Here is a 22620-nt window from a genome sequence, read left to right as displayed (position 1 = left end):
ACACTATATTCTTGGACAAGGACTGTGGATATAAGGAGTCTGGACAACGGATGAATCCAGGTGTCACACGTCTCAACTCTCCTGGTCGCTGTTGCAGAGGAAGGTGCCATAGTCTGAAGCGTAGACCTCATTGGCCAGCCGCAGCAGCAGAGGCTCAGAGAAGCCCGCGGCCAGGAGAAAGTGCCGAGCCAGCTGCCACACACAGTCCAGCAGCATCATCAACACTGGATGCTGCTGATCGTCCCATGGGCTCCATCACTTGATCTAAAGAAATTATGAATTACCAGACACTGACGATGATTTACGGATGATGGGAAGCACATTTCTTTATTGATAATAATCTGGGGTAGAGATGTCTTCTTGATTGTTGCTGATCACCTGCAAACGAGAGTAGACATGAGAGTTTATGGTTGCATGCTGTCAATAGGTTTGTGCGCTCAAAAACCATTGTTGTGCGTTGCCCAGTATGTAACTCTATGTTCATGTATTTATGATCAGGAAGTACAACTGATGTATTCATGTTTGACTATTAAATCATGAGGGTTAAGCTTAAGAAATGTAATTGAAGAGGGTTATCTGTTAATTTCCTGGTCTGAGAATTGACGGGCAAATGGGGCGTTTGAGCACATAGTTTCTTATTAGTATTGACATACAGTACATGTTTATATCCCTGGTTGTATTTATGCTTAAAGTATTGTGTAGCATCTTTATTGAAGTGTGTGCACTATGGAAATACATTTATGTTTATAATATGAACAGGTGTATATTGTAATGGTTGCCCTTGATTCTGAGTATGCATCCTGGTAATCTGTCTGGACCTGCAGCCTTGCGAATGTTAACCTGTTTAAAGGTCTTACTCACATCGGCTATAGAAAGCGTGATCACATAGTCGTTCGTAACAGCTGGTGCTCTCATGCATGGTTCAGTGTTGTTTGCCTCGAAGTGAGCATATTTGGTATTTAGCTTGTCTGGTAGGCTCGCGTCACTGGGCAGCTCGTGGCTGGGTTTCCATTCGTGATCTGTGATATACTGAACAAAAATCGAAACGCAACATGCAACAATTTCAAAGAGTAAATTGAAATAAATTCATTAGGGCCTAATCTATGGATTTCACATGGCTGGGCAAGGGCGCAGCCATGGCTGGGTCTGGGAGGGCATAGGCCTACCCACTTGGGATCCATGCCCACCCACTGGGGAGCCAGGCTCAGCCAATCAGAATGAGTTTTCCCCCACAAAAGGGCTTTATTACAGACAGAAATACTCCTCAGTTTCAACAGCTGTCCGGGTGGCTGGTCTCAGATGATCCCGCAGGTGAAGAAGCTGGATGTGGAGGTCCTGGGCTGGCATGGTTACACGTGCTCTGTGGTTGTTAGGCCAGTTGGACCTACTGCCAAATTCTTCAACGAAGTTGGAGGCAGCTTAAGGTAGATAGATTAACATTCAATTCTCTGGCAACAGCTCTGGTGGACATTCATGCAGTCAGCATACCAATTGCACGCTCCCTCAAAACTTGAGACATCTGTGGCATTGTGTTGTGTGACAAAACTGCACATTTTAGTGGCCTTTTATTGTCACCAGCACAAGGTGCACCTGTGTAATGATCATGCTGTTTAATCACCTTCTTGATGTGCCACACCTGGCAGGTGGATGGATTATCTTGGCAAAAGAGAAATGCTCACTAACAGGAATGTAAACAAATTTGTGCCATTTTTTTGTTGAGAAATAAGCTTTTTGTGCATACGGAACATTTCTGGGATCTTTTATTTCAGCTCATGAAATATGGCACCAACACTTTATATTTTGTTCAGTATAGTTTTCAAGCCCTGCCACGTCTGATGAGTGTCAGAGCCGGTGTAGTAGGATTCGATCTTAGTCGTGTATTGACGCTCTGCTTGTTTGATCGCTGGGGCTGAGCTCCCTGCCATGCATGACCTCTATACCTGGCGGTGTCAGAGGAAGGCCCTAAAAATTGTCAAAGACTCCAGCCACCAAGTCATAGACTGTTCTCTCTGCTACCGCACGGAAAGCAGTACCGATGCATCAAGTCTGCCCCCAATCCATAAGACTGCTAAATAGTTTGGTTGAATAGTTAACCAAACAGCAACTTGGAATATCTGCATTTACCGTATTTGCACTAACTTTGACTCATCACTTATGCTGCTGTTACTGTTAACTATCTGTCACTTTACCCCTACCTATATGTACATATCTAGCGTAATTACCTCGTACCCCTGCACATATACTCGGTACTGGTACCCCTTGTAGCCAAGTTATTGTTACTCATTGTGTATTTACAGTATTATTGCTTTTATTATTCTGTTTTACTTTTCTATTATTTCTGCATTGTTGGGAAGGGCCCGTAAGTAAGCATTTCACTGCAGGGAACAGGTCAGCATGCTGCCAATTTTAAAGCCATACTTGACACCTGGGTTTTTCTTTGATAGAGTTCCACATATTTTGATTCAGATTGTCTTTGATCATCAACCACTGTCATTTTCTTTTGTAAATACAGTTTTCGCCAGTCTATTTTCTCCATCTACAAATAAAAAGGCTCACTCTGGGAATGATAAGTCAATATCTGCTGTTGCCTCCTCACTGTTATAATCCAACCGCATGGCCAACCTTACACACACACACACACACACACACACACACACACACAAACAAACAGGAAGCCGGCCAGTGTGCGTGTATTTGGGTCCAGGATGAGCTGGGCCGAAGAGCTCACCAGAAGGGTGATGTCTGTGTCCTCTGAACCATGGACTAGAACAGTGTGGCCATCCCTGGACACAGCCACAGAGCACCATAGAGGGTTACATAACATACACTGAACAAAAATATAAACGCAACAATTTCTCATATTTTACTGAGTTACTGTTCATATAAGGAAATCAGTCAATTGAAATTAATTAATCAGGCCCTAATCTATGGATTTCACATGACTGGGAATACAGATAACCAGTCAGTGTCTGGTGTGACCACCATTTGCCTCATGCAGCGCAACACATCTCCTTCTCATAGAGTTGATCAGGCTGTTGATTGTGGCCTGTGGAATGTTGTCCCACTCCTCTTCAATGGCTGTGGGAAGTTGCTGGATATTGGTGGGAACTGGAACACGCTGTCGTACAGGTCATTTTCAGAGGATCCCAAACATGCTCAAGGGGTGAGTATGCAGGCCATGGAAGAACTGGGAGTTCTCCAGCTTGCTCAGTAAGCAGTCCACACTGTGGGAGTGATCCCCACAGGCCTCCACCAGCTTTATCAGACTCTCCTGGAGCACCTTTCTCTTGGGGATACACACATACAACTATTCAGTCAATAGGCATAGAGCTATTCAGCCAAACAAATGTGGCATTGTTTGGCATGACAAAAAAAAGGGGTTGGCTAAAGCAGAAACAGCCTGGCAACTACTACGTTAGACATACGTAGCCACAAACACATGAAAGAACTCACACACAACAGGCAAACACACAGACACCTTTCCAGTTAGCAGTGCAGTCTCTTCCAACTGCTGTAGCTAGATCTGGACTCGAACCTGCCCTCTGTCATCCTGGTCTGCTGAGCATATTGCTTGGAACGGGTGTCAAAGATGTAACCCAGCCCAGAGCTGTCAATTACCGACTGGAGGAGGAGCGCATCCACCCTACAGCGCTTCCAATTGGTTCCCGTCAGGGTCCGGCTGCTGCACATGATGACCTGGGAAACACAATTTTGCTATCAAATAGATGCCATCTAAAGACAAAGAGTGCATCATAACAACATTAATTACATTGTAGTGACATGAACGTATCTGTGTGTGACTGCAACTCCATTTATGTGTGTGTGCATGTGTGGGCTCCCAAGTGGCGCAGCGGTCTAAGGCACTACATCTCAGTGCTAGAGGCGTCACTACAGACCCATAGAGCGGCGCACAATTGGGTTACGGGAGGGTTTGGCTGGTGTAGGCCGTCATTGTAAATAAGAATTTGTTCTTAACTGACTTGCCTAGTTAAATAAAGGTTAAATATATATTTTTTTATAATAATGTGTGGATGCATGCATATCTCACCATGCCATTTTTCCTGTAGTGTGATAACAGAGGACAGGGAAGTAGCCCCCGTCTGAACTTGGCCACCTTCACCAGAGTCTCATCGTCTATGGAGTGGGGGGACAATAACAGCAGGGGTTGGGAGGGACACACAGAGTAGTCTCTGTTCACATGACTCAGTCTCTACCTGTCCTGCTGCAGGGGGAGATGAGAGTCGGAAGACACAACACAGATACATATTGTTCACTGTTAAAAAATGAGGGTGATTTGTGGTTCTATATATACACAACCTTTTTGAGGGCCATATATGAAGCGAGCCATTGATCCCTTTTTGGTTTGAAATAATATGATTTCTTCTAACAGTGCCTACACTGGGTCTATTAGGTTGTCTTGACATAGCGATCCCCAGGTTATCATATGTTTTAGAACTACAGTAGCCTAAATGTACCATGACAAGGGTTTCACAGGAAGCTGACTATATAGCTTAGCAGGGATTCATGTTGTTTCCCACATGTACTGTATACACTACACAGTCATAATGTAGTAAGTGAAACCACATGTACTAGGCTGCAGGGCTGGTATTGTGGTCTCAGCAGGATGAATTGATCTGAATCTTGACCCTTCCCTTGTGTCTGCCCAGTGACCCATAGGCATGTTGCTCCGTTCCCAACCCCCTCTGTGGACTTCCTGATCCCAGCGCTCTGTTTTCCTGTCACATGTGAAGAGCTGTATTATAGTCTGTGATGATTGTCTTTGATTTTAGAGTTAATGCAACAACGACAGGATATCTGTGTGTGTGTGTGTGTGTGTGTGTGTGTGGTGTGTGTGTGTGTGTGGCACTTACTAGCTCCTCCATTTGAGCGTAGTCCTGTGCAGGCGATGAGAGACCCCACTGGTCCTGCAGACTGAGTTTAAGCGGTCTGTAGAAAAATGGATACATTTCGGACACACTTACCAGAGAAGAGAGAGACCACAGAGAGCGAGAGCAAGAGAGAGGGGGGGGGGGGGGTGAGCGAGCGTGAGCGGAGGGGGATATGTATGAGTGACAAAAAGTCACTAACTAGTCCAAATAAAATGCTGGGTGTGTATGTAGAGCCTGTATGTATTCTACCACCCTGCTACTGTACCTCAATGTCCAGCTAGAGAACACACAGTACCTTACACTTGAGGGTGATTGTTCCAGAGGACCCGGATGGCCTTTATAGGAAACACACACACCATTATAAGGGCCTGTCTCACCCTACACATTACACTCAACACTACCCCTCAGGGTTCTATGATCTGGGCTGAAAACTAAAGTCTTGCCTCCCCCCAAAAAACGGCATAAAAAAAGCCAAGCTGCTGGTGGGAGTGGAGTTTCTCTAAGTGACAGCATGTGAGGCCCACATTTCCCCTCCATTACAACTCTTTGTCTGCAGTACACCTCCAAATGTACTGTCTGAACCAGATTCATCACCGCTGCAAATGAATGCTGAAAGTCCTCAATTCTTTGCAGTTCATGATAAAAAGCATGTGGAGGAAAACGATAAGAATCCTCTGTTCCTTTTGCACAGTGCTGCGGACATGGATAGCAGCATACTGCGAAACACAAAAAACACATACAGACTCACACACAAGGTATCTCACATGTCAATCCTTTGTCTCTGGCCTGTACTAGAGAAGAGGCTGGAATAGCCCAACAGGTTTTCCATAATGGGCAGGGAGGGAGAGAGAGTTAGGAGGGGGCTTTGGTTAGTGAGACATCCTTATCAACAGCAAACTTAATAATAATAATAACAACAGTAATAATAATAATAATATATTCCGTTTAGCAGATGCTTTTATCCAAAGCGACTTACAGTCATGCATGCATACACAGAAACTCTGACCCAACATTCACTGAGTGATTGTAGGCAGGGCCAGATTACAGAACATACAGGCAGGGCACGTGCCCTGGAGCCCCCAACCTCCAGGGGGCCGCCAACCGCCCAATTTATTTATTTTTGATAAATGTGAAGAATTGCGGGAAATTAGATTGGAAACTGCAAAATGTTCTCTCAGCCTCATGGCAAAATGTGTAGAATTGCAGGAAATTTGCTTTAAAATTGCAACATTTACTCTAAGCCTCATGAAAGAATGTGTAGAAATAGCATTATATAACTGCATATATTTCTCTCTGCACCACGGCAAAAACGTTTTCCACAAAAAATCTATAATATTGTTCTCTTCTATTTTTTGAATAAAATGGCCCCAGAGTCAGTGTCCCAGGGCCCAAATGCGGTAATCCGGCCCTGTGTATAGGATGGGAAAATGTTAACGTGTTAAACTTTATTAGTAACTATTAGTAGACCTATGCCCAATATGACAATTGGCTGTCAGCACGTTTAAATATGGGGTTAAAGCAATATGGCAGCAGTTCTGTATTCTAGGCTATATGGTCCATCAATCCATCTTTGAACGTTAGTGACATTGGTAGGCTATACTCAGTGGTGTAAAGTACTTAAGTAAAAAATACTACTTAAGTAGTTTTTTGGGGTATCTGTACTTTACTATTCATATTTTTGACAACTTTTACTTTTACTGCACTACATTCCTAAAGAAAATAATGTACTTTTTACTCCATACATTTTCCCTGACACCCAGAACTACTCGTTGCATTTTGACAGGAAAATGGTCCAATTCAAGAGAACATCCCTGGTCATCCCTACTGCCTCTGATCTGGCGGACTCACTCAACACAAATGCTTTGTTTGTAAATTATGTCTGAGTGTTGGAGTGTGCCCCTGGCTATTCGTCAAGAAAAAAAAAGAAAATGGTGCCGTCTGGTTCGCTTAATATAAGGAATTTGAAATGGTTTATACTTTTATTTTTGATAATTAAGTACATTTTAGCAATTCCATTTACTTTTGATACTTAAATATATTTAAAACCAAATACTTTTTAGACTTTTACTCAAGTAGTATTTTACTGGGTGACTTTCACTTTTACTTGAGTCATTTTCTATTAAGGTATATTTACTTTTACTCAAGTATGACAAATGAGTACTTTTTCCACCACTGGCTATACTTTCATGAACAAGCAGGCACCTATTGGCCCCACCCCACTTACGCATAGCCATAGGAAGTAAGGGTTCGGAGGGTGCTGCTAGTTACGCAGTTTCAGAATGCGTAACTAGCATAGGCTGGTGCTAAATAGGCTGGTGCTAAATAGGCTGGTGCTAAATAAGCTGGTGCTAAATAGGCTGGTGCTAAATAGGCTGGTGTTAAATAGGCTGGTGCTAAATAAGCTGGTGCTAAATAGGCTGGTGCTAAATAGGCTGGTGCTAAATAAGCTGGTGCTAAATAGGCTGGTGCTAAATAGGCTGGTGCTAAATAAGCTGGTGCTAAATAGGCTGGTGCTAAATAAGCTGGTGCTAAATAGGCTGGTGATAAATATCTCAAAAACTAAAAGTATAGTTCTTGGGACAAATCACTCACTCAACCCTAACCCTAAACTGCTGGGTGTAACCCTAGATAGCAAGCTGTCATGGTCAAAACATATAGACTCAATGTTTCTAAAATGGGAAGAGGTCTGTCCATGATAAGCCATGGCTCCTCTTTCTTGACATCTAAATCAACCAGACAGGTCCTACTGGCCCTAGTTTTGCTGTGTTAGAAAATGCAAAGTGTGTGGCTACTTTGAAGAATCTTTGTTTAACACTTTTTTGGTTACTACATGATTCCATATGTGTTATTTCATAGTGTTGATGTCTTCACTATTATTCTACAATGTAGAAAATAGTAAAAATAAAGAAAAACCCTTGAATGAGTAGGTGTGTCCAAACTTTTAACTGGTACTGTATATTTACTAATGTCACGTCCTGACCAGCAGAGGGCGTATTGCTTAGTCTAGGTCAGGATGTGGCAGGGGGTTTGTGTTTGTTAAATGTTGGGTTGATGATTGGGACTTCCAATTGAAGGCAGGTGTGTATAGTTGCCTTTGATTGGAAGTCCTATATAGGTGTGTGTGTTTGTCTTTGGGGTTGTGGGGAATTGTTCTGTGTTGAGCCTATGCGTTGCCAGACTGTTGGTTGTTCGTGCATTCTCGTGAGTGCTTTGTTATTTTGGGTGTTCATTTTTGATAGTTAATAAAAGTCAAGATGAGCCTGCACATACCTGCTGCGTTTTGGTCCTCTTCTCTCCAGTACGACATTTTTAAGGATGAGTACGACTTATTTTATGACAACTAAAACCTCCTGTGTTGTGTGCTTGTTATTTTACCAGGTACTGTATGAATGTCTACCAATGGCATGCCTGGTGAGTGACTGGCGAGAAATTGAACCAGTCACTCAAAACATTTAGAAAGTATAAATAGCACTCACTTCAGATTAAGGACTGCAAAACGACTTTACTAATGATTTGTCATAGAACGATGCCGGGACTAGTTTATGTGGGTGAGGATAGATTTCCAGCGTTGTGCTTCATTTGACAGTGCAGTGCGCAAAGGTTATGTGCAACCTTCTGCCAAGAAGTGACAAGCCTTTCAGTGAATGAAATAAGCAGGAGATAGGCGGGACTTTCCAGCCTTCAGTGGCTGTGGCTATGTAATGTAATCCAACACCACAGTCACTCATTACTACAGCGTATAAACACAATTCCTGGGCTGAAGAGACTGATTCAGAAGCTTCTAAACATTTATAAAACAATTCAAATACACAGACAGTCCCCGAATTGACCTTTACTGTAATAAAATAAAATGTTATTTGTCACATGCACCAAATATCAACAGGTGTAGACCTTAATGTGAAATGCTTACTTACAATCCTTTAACCAACAATGCAGTTAAGAAAAATGTTTATATAGCACTGTATAAATGTCTAGTAGATGGCTATTGCCTTATTGTTATAAAAGCCAATTTAGCGACTTGTTAGGCTAAATTGCAAGTAGTATCCTATTGTACAAATGTTCTCCCAAATCCCCCATTTCCCTAATTAGCCTACTATAGTAGGTATGACGTATATTTCATACAATACACAGCCAAAATATGAGGCCTAACTGGCAGCAGTAGGCTACATGATCTGTGTCAGTGTGCATGAGTGTGTCTTCTCTGTTTTCTTCCTATACCTCGACTGTACCACAGCAGCTGATCTGTCATTTCTGTACCACAGTAGCTGATCTGTCATTTCTGCACCACAGTAGCTGATCTGTCATTTCTGCACCACAGTAGCTGATCTGTCATTTCTGCACCACAGTAGCTGATCTGTCATTTCTGCACCACAGTAGCTGATCTGTCATTTCTGCACCACAGTAGCTGATCTGTCATTTCTGCACCACAGTAGCTGATCTGTCATTTCTGCACCACAGTAGCTGATCTGTCATTTCTGCACCACAGTAGCTGATCTGTCATTTCTGCACCACAGTAGCTGATCTGTCATTTCTGCACCACAGTAGCTGATCTGTCATTTCTGCACCACAGTAGCTGATCTGTCATTTCTGCACCACAGTAGCTAATCTGTCATTTCTGCACCACAGTAGCTGATCTGTCATTTCTTACAGACACAACACTAGGACCTGCTGAACCAGAACTTTTAGCAAGTAAGTCGGTTCATTTCACAAATTTAGCAGCTTCGACCTCAAAAGCCCTTTTTTTAGTCTAAAAATTTTTCCGCACTATACCTTTCTGTTTTTCTGTTCTGACTTAGTGACTGACGGAGAGTTAGAGCAGGTCTCACTCTCTGTGATTATGTGTGCTTTACTTTGAATGTAAATTCGCGCCACCTCAGCTCAGCCAATCAGAAAACCAGGCCGACCCATCTTCGTAGGGGCCCAGCCTTTGCCCACTGGTCAGCCAAATGCTTAATATAGATTATTATGCCAATAGAAAAATTGCACAAAAGTCATTAAAAAAAAACAGGCCTATGTGCCGCCGGCCGTATCATCATTATTATAATATTTTTTCCGACCAGCTCACCACAATAATAGATGGTCCGGCCCTTACCGGAAGGCCAATCCGCCCATGGGTGTTTGTTTGAAGATAAGACTGTTCATAGCGGATCTTTCCTTTGCTTTTGTCATTAACTCAACCTGCCAGTGCCAACACCTTTCTGAGCCGTACTTGGCTCCTTTCCAACCAGACAGATGTGAAAACAGATGTGAAAACAGACGAGGAGATAGAGCGAGGGCCAAGGGTGCAACCACCCTAGATTGAAAAAAAAACTACATTTTTCAATAATGATGTACCAAAACACTCAAATAAAACATCCTTTAACACTATTAAATATGTCAAAATGTCATTCATTCCTGGATTTGGTCTGAGCTGGTGTTGCTTATTTTATATAGCAATGTACAGCTGTGTCTGTCGCTATACCCCCTTGAAGGGCCCCTTGCATGGCCTTAGACCAAAATGCAATTACCTGGCAAAAAAAGCTGTGTTAAAGTGCAACTGATGCGAGTGGTTTCATGTGACAGAGATGAAAATCTCCATTAGAAACTTATAAAATGGGGAAATCTGAAGACACAACAACTAGGATGGGTTGCTAATATGACTAGGATTACGCCTTTGGCTTCTGGACAAAGAAAGAAAGTTGATATGAAACCAATAGAACAGGAGAGAAATGACAGAGGAAGTCTTTAGGCCTATAAAGTAATTCCCTAATTGTTTCTATGGTCAGATTTTGGCTAGGCTACTTTGAAGCAAGGTAAGACATCAGAGTACCAATTATACCGTGACATTTGTGGGTCTCTTTTTCAGAGGGCCAATTTTTGTATGGGCCTAATAATAAACACATGTACAGTGCCTTGCGAAAGTATTCACCCCCTTGGCATTTTTCCGATTTTGTTGCCTTACAACCTGGAATTAAAATAGATTTTTGGGGGTTTTGTATCATTTGATTTACACAACATGCCTACCACTTTAAAGATGCAGAATATTTTTTCTTGCGAAAAAAAAACAAGAAATAAGACCAAAAAAAAAGAGAACTTGAGCGTGCATAACTATTCACCCACCCAAAGTCAATACTTTGTAGAGCCACCTTTCGCAGCAGTTACAGCTGCAAGTGTAAAGGGGTGCGTAACTGGTGGCAGGAAAGTCAGACGCAGGACAGCAGAACTAGGAAATAGCCGGAGCAGTTTAATTTCAAAACCAACGGCATAAAGAAATAACCAACATGGGTACAAAACCCGACGCGCACCAGTAAACATGTGCAGAAGCACTTACAACAAACAATTCCACACAAAGACATGGGGGGAACTTAGGGTTAAATACACAACACTTAATGAGGGAAATGAGAACCAGGTGTGTAAGAAAACAAGACAAAACAAATGGAAAATGAAAAGTTTATCGACGATGGCTAGAATCAAATCAAAATCAAATCAAATGTATTTATATAGCCCTTCGTACATCAGCTGATATCTCAAAGTGCTGTACAGAAACCCAGCCTAAAACCCCAAACAGCAAGCAATGCAGATGTAGAAGCACGGTGGCTAGGAAAAACTCCCTAGAAAGGCCAAAACCTAGGAAGAAACCTAGAGAGGAACCAGGCTATGAGGGGTGGCCAGTCCTCTTCTGGCTGTGCCGGGTGGATATTATAACAGAACATGGTCAAGAAAATGTTCATAAATGACCAGCATGGTCAAATAATAATAATCATAGTAGTTGTCGAGGGTGCAACAAGCACGTCCGGTGAACAGGTCAGGGTTCCATAGCCGCAGGCAGAACAGTTGAAACTGGAGCAGCAGCATGGCCAGGTGGACTGGGGACAGCAAGGAGTCATCATGCCAGGTAGTCCTGAGGCATGGTCCTAGGGCTCAGGTCCTCCGAGAGAGAGAGAGATAGAAAGAGAGAAAGAAAGAATTAGAGAGAGTATACTTAAATTCACACAGGACACCGGATAAGACAGGAGAAATACTCCAGATATAACAGACTGACCCTAGCCCCCCGACACATAAACTATTGCAAATTGATCATTTACTTATGAAGCTGGCGTTTGGCATTTGTTGTTCAAATTAATTATTACATAAACAATGTGTTGTAGACAAAATAATGAAAAGGGCTGTCTGGTAGCCTCAATAAATAGACCAAGATTTGTATTTAAACAAGTCATTACCTGTATATGCAACTTGGAGTTGACTCGACGTGAAACTTGCTTGTGACTTGGTCCCACCTCTGGAATTCACTGACAACAGAGAGGAAGAGCAAGGCCCAACTCAGCAGAAAATGTGTCTCCCTCCATCAGGTGGTGTTTTTTGGTTGTTTCGCCCATCAAGCAAGGAGATTTTGTGTGGAGGTCAATGAGATGGTGTCGAATTTGGTCAACAAAAAAGGTATGGCTTATTTGCTATGTGAGGTTTATTTGATCGAATAGAAGTTTTGGAATGGTTAAGTTGTCATGAGTGTACTGATATAAGTAGGACACGTGACATTGCGGCAACTTTGAGAAAAAACACTTTATATCGGAGTTGTCTCAAGATGGCTATGAATATTCATGGTATGAGGCTAGTAGCATAGCATCTCTCTCCATTGAATACAGGCAGTTGACGTCAACCACCCTTATCGAATATTCAAAAAAGGATAACAATAATGAGATGTATCTACCAATCCAAAGAAAGGATAGGCAGGCGCTAGACAGCCCGTCATGCCGCATTGTGGACAACGACTCCCATTGTTAGGGCGGAGCTATGTATTTTGTCAGCATATCCATAATCCTTGCTTTCAGAGAGATAGCTAATGAAACACTAGCTTCCTGAGCAGGCACATTGACAACTACAGTATTAGCAGGCGAGGCTAGTCAACTGTAACATTGGCTAGCTTTCAATAAATTGTCTAAATGGTCAACAGAGTTACTTCTTCATATCATCAAGACCATTCATATTGCATGCTGGATATTTCAAGTGTACTCAAACAGATTTATCAGATTTATCTTATTTCAGTTTTTGGGAGCTAATGTTACACTGACAGCAGATCACAATTTCATGTCGGGCTGTGTTTACATCGTAGATAGAAGCAGGCCTTTGCCTCCCTTTATCACTAGGGGTATGTACGGGAGATCTGATTGGCTCCAAGTTTAGCAGTTCGCTAAACAAAATTGTGTTGAAATATACTTTTTCAAAGAAAATGTGCACAAATTTAAGGTGCTAACAAATTTTACAGTAATCATAAGAATATGTAATTGTTATATACAAAAACATCAGCTCCTCCCTCAACGTAGATCGATCAGCTTCACTGTTTTTGCCGTCGCCCACCACCTAAAAATCAGCAAAAAAAGAAACGTCCCTTTTTCAGGACCCTGTCTTTCAAAGATAATTTGTAAAAATTCAAATAACTTCACAGATCTTCATTGTAAAGGGTTTAAACACTGTTTTCCATGCTTGTTCAATGAACCATAAACAATTAATGAACATGCACCTGTGGAACGGTCAATAAGACACTAACAGCTTACAGACGGTAGGCAATTAAGGTCACAGATGTGATTACTTAGGACACTAAAGAGGCCTTTCTACTGACTCTGAAAAACACCAAAAGAAAGATGCCCAGGGTCCCTGCTCATCTGCGTGAACGTGCCTTAGGCATGCTGCAAGGAGGCATGAGGACTGCATATGTGGCCTGGGCAATAAATTGCAATGTCTGTACTGTGAGACGCCTAAGACAGTGCTACAGGGAGACAGGACGGACAGCTGATCGTCCTCGCAGTGGCAGACCACGTGTAACAACACCTGCACAGGATCGGTACATCCGAACACACAGACACACCTGCCGGACAGGTACAGGATGGCAACAACAACTGCCCGAGTTACACCAGGAACACACAATCCCTCCATCAGTGCTCCGACTGTCCGCAATAGGCTGAGAGAGGCTGGACTGAGGGCTCGTAAGGCCTGTTGTAAGGCAGGTCCTCACCAGACATCACCGGCAACAACGTCACCTATGGGCACAAACCCACCGTCGCTGGACCAGTCAGGACTGGCAACAAGTGCTCTTCACTGACGAGTCGCGGTTTTGTCTCACCGGGGGTGATGGTCGGATTCACATTTATCATCTAAAGAATGAGCGTTACACCGAGGCCTGTACTGTGGAGCGGGATCGATTTGGAGGTGGAGGGTCCGCCATGGTCTGGGGCAGTGTGTCACAGCACCAGACTGAGCTTGTTGTCATTGCAGGGAATCTCAACGCTGTGCATTACAGAGAAGACATCCTCCTCCCTCGTGTGGTACCCTTCCTGCAGGCTCATCCTGATATGACCCTCCAGCATGACAATGCCTCCAGCCATACTGCTCGTTCTGTGCGTGATTTCCTGCAAGACAGGAATGTCAGTGTTCTGCCATGGCCAGCGAAGAGCCCGGATCTCAATCCCATCGAGAACGACTGGGATCTGTTGGATCGGAGGGTGAGGGCTAGAGCCATTCCCCCAAAAAATGTCCGGGAACTTGCAGGTGCCTGGGTGGAAGAGTGGGGTAACATCTCACAGCAAGAACTGGCAAATCTGGTGCAGTCCATGAGGAGGAGATGCACTGCAGTACTTAATGCAGCTGATGGCCACACCAGATACTGACTGTTACTTTTTGACCCCCCCTTTGTTCAGGGACACATTATTCAATTTCTGTTAGACACATGTCTGTTGAACTTGTTCAGTTTATGTCTCAGTTGTTGAATCTTGTTATGTTCATACAAATATTTACACATGTTAAGTTTGGTGAAAATAAACGCAGTTGACAGTGAGAGGACGTTTCTTTTTTTTCTGAGTTTATATCTTTAGTGGACAACATGAAGTTTCCCCCTGCATCTCAATGGGTCATGGCTAGAAGGGTCCAGCCATGTCAATGATGGGCAGCGGAGCAGTAGCTACATAAACAAAAATCCTGCACATGCGCAGAAATCTCCGTAACAATAGCCACGGCAAGTCAGGTTCCAGAACATCCGGAACCGCAGCCATTCTGTTCTAAAGATAGACATGGTTTTAAAAAGTTAGTGGTAATATTTCATTCAGTACAGGAATTTGTAGGCCGCTCAACTTATCCCATACCCGGGGTAAGTTGTGCTGAGACCACTTTTTTGGGACGAGCTATGTTTTCAAACCACGTTTACATAAATTCTGATATTTTCCAGGGATACACGAAATCCTGAAATATATGTAGATAATTTTGTTAGAAATAATACTATATTTCCTTTGACGGAGTGAAGCTCAACTTACCCCACTGTCGCCTACAGGATACATATGGTATACACCATCCAACGAAACACTTACTGGCAGGTTCCTTCTCGAAAATGCAACAATAAGAAATAATAAAAGCTAAGAATAGGAACATAAAGTAAATAGCACAATAGAATAAACAAATTAATTTATAGTCCAATATTAACACGTGTTTTAGGGGGCAACTGTTTATATTGTGCAGCATTTAGCAATCATAATAAGAGCGTATATCAGTATGCGTGAGTGCATGTGTGCTGAGGTGCAGAGAGCCAATGCAGGTGGTCAGTCCAGTTCAAGTGTTCAGCAGTTTGATGGCTTGTAGATAGAAACTGTCTCTGAGCCTGTTGGCATCAGACCTCATACTCCCATACCGTGTGCCCGACGGTACAGGAGTGAACGGCTCGTGGTTGGGGCGTGTTTTGCGCTGTGCCTAAGAACAGCTCTTAGCCCTGGTATATTGGCCATGTACCACACCCCCTCGGGCCTTATTGCTTAATTCGACCATTGGAGTTGAGTATGTATAAAAATCATACTAGATTTTATGAGTGAAATCAGCTGTCTCTTTCAAGCTGTTGTTGAACCATCCCAGACTAGTTAGTTTACATTACTCATCTGGTAACTTCAGGTCACCAACCTAAAGCAAGCCACTGTATTGGTCAACATTTGTGATTACCATTCTCATTCCCTGTGTGTTGACCTAGTCTTTGATAGAAAATTCATCATCTGAAGGTCAAACAGTATGTGGCAGAGAGTAGATATTTACACTCACATATAGTGTAAAACATGCAGCAAGCTGCTTGCTATCCCATCTATCTTTCCATCCCATTATTGAGCAAGTCGAATTGATTCCCCGTGTGTGTTAAAACATCGCCACTAGATGGAGGCATTGCCCTAAATGAAAACATTCCAATCCTATTTCTGGGGAGTTTACGTTTGCATTTTTGTCATTTAGCTGACACTCTTATCCAGAGCGACATACAAGCTAGGTAAAACAACCACATATCACAGTCCTAATAAGTGAAACCTTTATACAGTTTGTCAGCTGTTCCAGTCAGGATCATGCATTGATACATCGTTTGTATGAATAGCTACTGTACCTGTCCTAATAAAAATGAATTGGTAACACTAGAATAATTCAAATCTAATCAAATAAGAAATATTTTAATTACAAACATTCCATATAAATACAAAATATATCTAGGTGTCATATTAACTTCACAAGTTTCAGAGAAATGGATAAATCAATGTCACTTGTATCCGATTGCCATTTTCGAGTAGGATTTTTTAAAGCCTTTGAACCGTTGACATGTCAAATCAAATCCTTGCATTCCAATGTTAAAAGTTGCACCTGAGTGCTGCCATAAGTAGACACCGCTAACTCTTTCTTTCACCAACGTGTGGTCACATGGATACTTGAGGGAGGCTGCACACTTGCATGGCCTACACCTCTTCTCCCTCGCAGCCTCGCTCAATAAGGGGCGGTAACTTTTGTTTATCCTTATCACTCTATAAATACAGTAAGGATAACCAGTCCACTCCAATCCAGAACTGGCAAGCCCACTGACTGAACACTCAAGGGACATATCCTGCTCTGTGAATAACTCATTAACAAGTTTTTGGAGCCTATATAATGTCTTTTTACGCAGATCCATTTAAAACGTCTAGTGCCCTTGCAATGGACTTCAAGGAGCTGGGAGGCGAGGACAACTGCGAAGGAGATACAGAGGGAAACGCAGAGGATTTGAACAATGTGAAAGTACTTACCGAAAAACTAAAGTTACAAACCCGCAGACCGTCCTACTTTGAATGGCAGGAGCGCTTGCAGAGCCGACCGTGGAAGGAGAACCCAAATGGTTTAGATAATAGTCAAGAGACTGCAGAGAAATATGTGTTTTTGCCTGAAATTATGCGGGATGAGAACTCAGATCTAACCATCCGCAACATCTGTGGCTTCGATACCATTGATGATGCGTTGGATTTTCTTAGAAAGGAGCTGGTGAGTGCACTTATTTTAATACAGATATTGTCTCTTTTTGTCTCCAACTCTGACTCAGTTATTTTTACTTGGACATGTTAGAAATTAATAAGGCTGCAATATTTCTGCATAACGTCCTAGATATTTAGAATCCGATATACAATGAAAATATTCAAGTCGATTTGAATCGGACACAATGCGACTATTTGGCAAACATAATTACCAGGTAGGTAGTTTCAGTGGTTTGGTTTGCCTGGTTTGTGCATCCTCATGACGCAGGTGTGCCATAGTGCAGAGTCTATGTGCCAGCCACCAGTGTCACGTGATGGAGACATCTATGGAAAATAAACCTGTTTTCAGGTTGAGCTCTGATTGAATGCCTGTCTGATTACAGCATGACTTTGTGCTATCTTTGCATCCAAAACAATGCAAACGCACTAAAACAACAGGGACCTTGTGTTCATTTCGGAGATTTAAAAATCCTAAAATAGAAATGCAATTTTTTTTACACAACTCATGTGTTGGTGTCTTTACATATCAATGCTGAAAACCTAGGGATTGAGCGCTTGAATTGATATTGATTGCTAATCTCTTCCCTCTCTCTTTCCCTTCCTCGTCATCCTCAGAGGGAGATGCGGTTCCAGGATAACCGTCTAGCGCGCCAGCTGATCCGCCTGCGTGTGGAGATCCACCGGCTGAAGGTGGAGCAGGTGTGTCACCGCCACAAGGAGATGCTGGACGACGCCACCTACGAGCTGGAGGAGTGTGGCGAGGAGTCTGACCTGCTCTGTGACATCCCCATGAAGGCTGCCTTCGCCCTCTCCACCCCCCTCAAACACCTTGGCCTCACCAAGATGAACATCAACTCCCGACGCTTCTCCCTCTGTTAAAACATATACCACCCTGCGAGGCTTGACTTACTGTATTAACGCCTCTATCTAATCTATGCAGGGTAATCAGGGGTTTTCCACTGCACAGGTTTCTGTTATGACATGAGAGGGAAGAAGAATGGCTGGCAGAGCAGGCAGACTGTAATTAGCCAAGTGGGAGGAAATGGAAATGACTCCTCTGCTCCGTGCCTAGCCCTGACGTGAGAGAGACACAGGCCTCCATAGTAGAGCCCTGTAGGCGCACGGCATACACCCATAGCAAAGATGCACCTTTCCAACGCACCTCAGGGAAGGTGCGGACTGGTAGGTCAGAGTAGATAGACAGGGAAGATGGTGATGAGTTGTGGCTCTGGAACGGATATGGTTTGAGTTTGGATTGTCATGGTGTCCGCTCAATTGCACTGTATTCAGATAATTAGTTATGATGACCCACTGACATATAGAATAGGCCTGACTGCCATGGTGGTACCGTAACTAGAGATGTCTCTTGAGCGTTGCACAGGGGAATTGTCTTTCTTCAGACAAAGAAAAAATGGTCACAGCGCTAACACTCATTAACACGAGTCCCATACTTTAATCACAACCCAGGAGGAAGTATGCATCTCTTCATACAGACACCTTAACATTAGTCACACCACCAGGGACATTTGACAGCCTAGTGGGAAGCATTTCTCTCCCCTCTGCATTGGCAGAGTCCCAGTCCACACTCCTCAGGAAGCTGTAGGTCACATTCCAGCATTCTGTCACCTCTTCTTCTGAGACCAGAAATAGCAAGGATCTCCATTGGGTCATGGCTTCAGTGATAGGACATTATTCCAGGCGATGCCTTATGTAGTACTCCATGCTTTTTATTTTCCTTTAGATGATCCAGATATTGTAGACAGACCACAGCCCAATGTGCTGTCATTGTGTTTTACAGTAGATTATAGGCTTGGCCAACTGCAATGTTGTCCAAGTAAAAAACTGTATCAAAGTTTTTGATGTATTTAAAGATATTGTTCTCAGGAAGAAAGAGGAGAAACTGAAAGTATTTTGGGGTGGGAAATTTGAGGGAGTGAATGTTGAACAGGATTTGGTGGGTGTTACAAAATGTTACAAAATGTTTGCTGAATATACACAAAGCAAAATGTAGATTTGTAAGTGCCTGCTAATGCAAGTTCCTGCTAATGCAGGAATATCTCAAGGCCATCCATTAATGTATGAGGGAAATGACTAGAGGCAGACTAGAGCAGTTTTCAAGATGCTTGTTTTTCAATGTATTTGTTTAAATGCACAAAAAATTGCAACAAACTTGAAAATACACTTGAGAAAAGAAAATTGTTGTCTGTCTGTCCATTAAGGTAGGCTGTCGTTGTAAATAAGAATTTGTTCTTAACTGACTTACCTAGTTAAAGGTAAAAAAAGTTAGAACAGGGTAAATGACCTGAGTCATTACGTGAGACCTCACTGAGTGCTCAGTCAGCTATAACCTTTCACATCCTGAAATACCTTCAGTTTCCTCTTTCAACTACAGCAGGCATTTGTCTCTTAAAAATTACGCGGTGTAAGCTGATCAGAAAACCTCCTAAGGCAGGGTTCCCCAACTGGTTGTTTTATTTGCGCCCCCAAGTTTTCTGAGCCATAAAAAAATACATTTTTTCCCATTGTTGCACATAAACTGTAAAAAAAACAGGAAATCAGCTCCAAGTGATTTTAATTTGGGAAATCTGTTCCCAAGTATTTCCACCTATAATAGAGAGACACGTGATCATATGCAAAGGTTTCAAATTATTACGTTTTAGTCAAATATTATATCTGTTTGTGCTTCTTGCATTCAATTTGCAGGCTACAAATGATTTGTAATTATGATCCGGCCCCCCGACCTTCCTCTCAAGAAAAGATCGGCCCGCGGCTGAATCTAGTTGATGATCCCTGCCCTAAGGGGTACAGCATAAATTCATGAATTCATAAAGATGTCAAGATGTCATCAATTATTCTACAAAATGGGTAGACATGACATACTAGTTTACACTGAGATTACCTCATGAATGACATGAGAGAGAGATAACTAGGCCAATTGGAAACAATGTAATTAATTATAGGATATACAGTGCATTTGGAAAGTATTCAGACCCCTTCCCTTTTTACACATTTTTGTTACATTACAGCCTTATTCTAAAATGGATTAAATAAATAAAAAATCCTCATCAATCTACACACAATACCCATAATGACAAAGCAAAAAGAGGTTTTTAGAATGTTTGCAAATGTATTAAAAATAAAAAACAGATACCTAATTTACACAAGTATTCAGGTCCATTGATCATCATTGAGGTGTTTTGAGAACTTGATTGGAGTCCACCTGGGATAAATTCAATTTATTGGACATTATTTGGAAAGGCACAAACCTGTCTATAGAATGTCACACAGTTGAAGGTGCTTGTCAGGGCAAAAACCAAGCCATGAGGTCGAGGAAATTGTCCGTAGAGCTCCGAGACTGGATTGTGTCGAGGCACAGATCTGGGGAAGTTTAGCAAAACATTTCTGAAGTATTGAAGGTTCCCAAGAACACAGTGGCTTCCATCATGCTTAAATGGAAGAAGTTTGGAACCACCAAGACTCTTCCCAGAGCTGACTGCCAGCAAAACTGAGCAATCGGGGTAGAAGGGCCTTGATCATGGAGGTGACCAAGAACCCGATGGTCACTCTGACAGAGCTCCAGAGTTCCTCTGTGGGGATGGGAGAACCTTCCAGTAAGACAACCACCTTTGCAGCACTCCACCAATCAGGCCTGTATGGTAGAGTGGCCAGAAGGAAGCCACTCCTCAGTAAAAGGCACTTGACAGCCCGCTTGGAGTTAGCCAAAAGGCACCTAAAGGACTCTCAGACCATTCTCTGGTCTGATGAAATGAAGATGGAACTCTTTGGCCTGAATACCAAGCGTAACATCTGGAGAAAACCTGGCTATATGATCACACCGGTAATAGATCCGTTGTTGTATTACTTGTGAAGCACAGCTGAGTAAGCATACAAATAATTCCCTTTTTATTATATGACAGAACCACCCACCGAAAGAAGACCAAACAGCGGGGTAAGGAGCAGGAGAAGTATTTGGAGTCGTGGACATGGGAGGAGATTTTAGACGGGAAAGGACCCTGGAGGCAGGCTGGAGAGTATCGTCGACCGAAGGAGGAACTGGAGGCAGCGAAGGCAGAGCGGCGCTACTATGAGGCGCTGTATAAGCCAAGAGGCAAGTGCGAGAGGCACTCTGCCCAACACGGGGAGTTGGGCAGAGTCAGGGTGGAGTCCTGAGCCAACTCCCCGTGCTTACCGTGGGGAGCGGGTGACGAGGAGAGCGCCGAGCTATGCGGAAATGCGCATGGTATCGCCCACACGCACGCACAGTCCGGTGCGGTCAGTGTGGGCTCCGCAGCGTTGCCGGGCGAGAGTTGGCCGGCAGCCAGGGAGAAGTGCGCCGGCGCAGCGCATCTGGCCACCAGTACGTCTCCTCGGTCCAGCTTACCCTGCGCCTGCTCTACGCACGGCAGCCCTCACTCTCCAGCACAGCCCAGTTCGCCCTGTGCCAGCGCTCCGCCCGTGCCGGGCTACAGTGACCATTCAGCCAGGACGGGGTGTGCCAGCCCTGAGCTCCAGACCGCCGGTTCACCTCCACGGCCCAATGTGCCCCGTGCCTGCGCTGCGCACCCAGTCTCCTGTAAGTCTCCCCAGTCCGGGGAGACCGGTCCCAGCTCCACGCAGGAGGCCTCCAGTGACGCTCCTCAGCCCGGAGCCTCCAGCGACGCTCCCCAGTCAGGAGCCTCCAGCGACGCTCCCCAGTCAGGAGCCTCCAGCGACGCTCCCCAGTCAGGAGCCTCCAGCGACGCTCCTCAGCCCGGAGCCTTCAGCGACGCTCCCCAGTCAGGAGCCTCTAGCGACGCCCCTCAGCCCGGGGCCTCCAGCGACGCCCCTCAGCCCGGGGCCTCCAGCGACGCCTCTCAGCCCGGGGCCTCCAGCGACGCCTCTCAGCCCGGGGCCTCCAGCGACGCCTCTCAGCCCGGGGCCTCCAGCGATGCCTCTCAGCCCGGGGCCTCCAGCGACGCCTCTCAGCCCGGGGCCTCCAGCGACGCCTCTCAGCCCGGGGCCTTCAGCGGTGGTCTGCAGCCAAGAGCCTTCAGCGGTGGTCTGCAGCCCAGAGTCTTCAGAACGGGAGCTACGCCCAGAGCCAGAGCCACCTCCGTAGTGGGAGGATTGGCGAAGGGGGGGGGTAGCACAGGAACCGTCATTGGCGGTGGCCACCCTCCGTTCCCTCCCTTTAGGTTGTGTTTTTTTTGTTGTTTTTTTTTGTTTTGAGGTGCAGTCGGGGTCTGCACATTTGGGGGGGGGGGGTACTGTCACATCCTGACCAGTAAAGGGGTCGTGGCAGGGGTGTTGTTTTTGTGTGTTTTGGGGTTGGTTTATTTAGAGGGGATTTGTTCTAGTTTTCATTTTCTATGTTCGTTTTCTATGTGTGGCCGAGTATGGTTTCCAATCAGAGGCAGGTGTCTTTCATTGTCTCTGATTGGAAGCCATACTTAGGCATCCCTTTTTTCCTTTGGGTTTGTGGGTGG

At 44.1% G+C, this 22620-nt stretch overlaps 1 protein-coding gene and 1 pseudogene across 1 annotated transcript; one reads left to right on the top strand and one right to left on the bottom strand.

The window, feature by feature from the left end:
- Positions 1 to 72: 72 nt before the first annotated feature.
- LOC106610743 (myotubularin-related protein 9-like) lies at positions 73 to 10031 on the bottom strand (annotated as a pseudogene).
- A 6664-nt stretch (positions 10032 to 16695) lies between these two features.
- Positions 16696 to 19351, top strand: LOC106610812 (protein FAM167A). The gene is made up of 2 exons (XM_014210414.3): positions 16696 to 17165; positions 17771 to 19351. The coding sequence occupies exons 1-2, from the start codon at positions 16800 to 16802 to the stop codon at positions 18032 to 18034; spliced, it is 630 nt and encodes a 209-aa protein (XP_014065889.1). The 5' UTR covers positions 16696 to 16799; the 3' UTR covers positions 18035 to 19351.
- Positions 19352 to 22620: the final 3269 nt, after the last annotated feature.

The sequence above is a fragment of the Salmo salar genome, chromosome 09 (genome assembly GCF_965601325.2).
Source record: "Salmo salar chromosome 09, fSalSal1, whole genome shotgun sequence".
In the NCBI taxonomy this organism is placed as follows: domain Eukaryota; kingdom Metazoa; phylum Chordata; class Actinopteri; order Salmoniformes; family Salmonidae; genus Salmo; species Salmo salar.
This window is presented reverse-complemented; position numbering and strand designations above follow the sequence as displayed.

What these genes read in the sequence shown, in the direction of transcription:
- LOC106610812 (XM_014210414.3), top strand. Translation starts at nt 16,800, where the DNA reads ATGTCTTTTTACGCAGATCCATTTAAAACGTCTAGTGCCCTTGCAATG. An exon ending in ATTTTCTTAGAAAGGAGCTG is followed by an intron (nt 17,166 to 17,770) that starts GTGAGTGCACTT and finishes CGTCATCCTCAG; the next exon opens with AGGGAGATGCGGTTCCAGGA.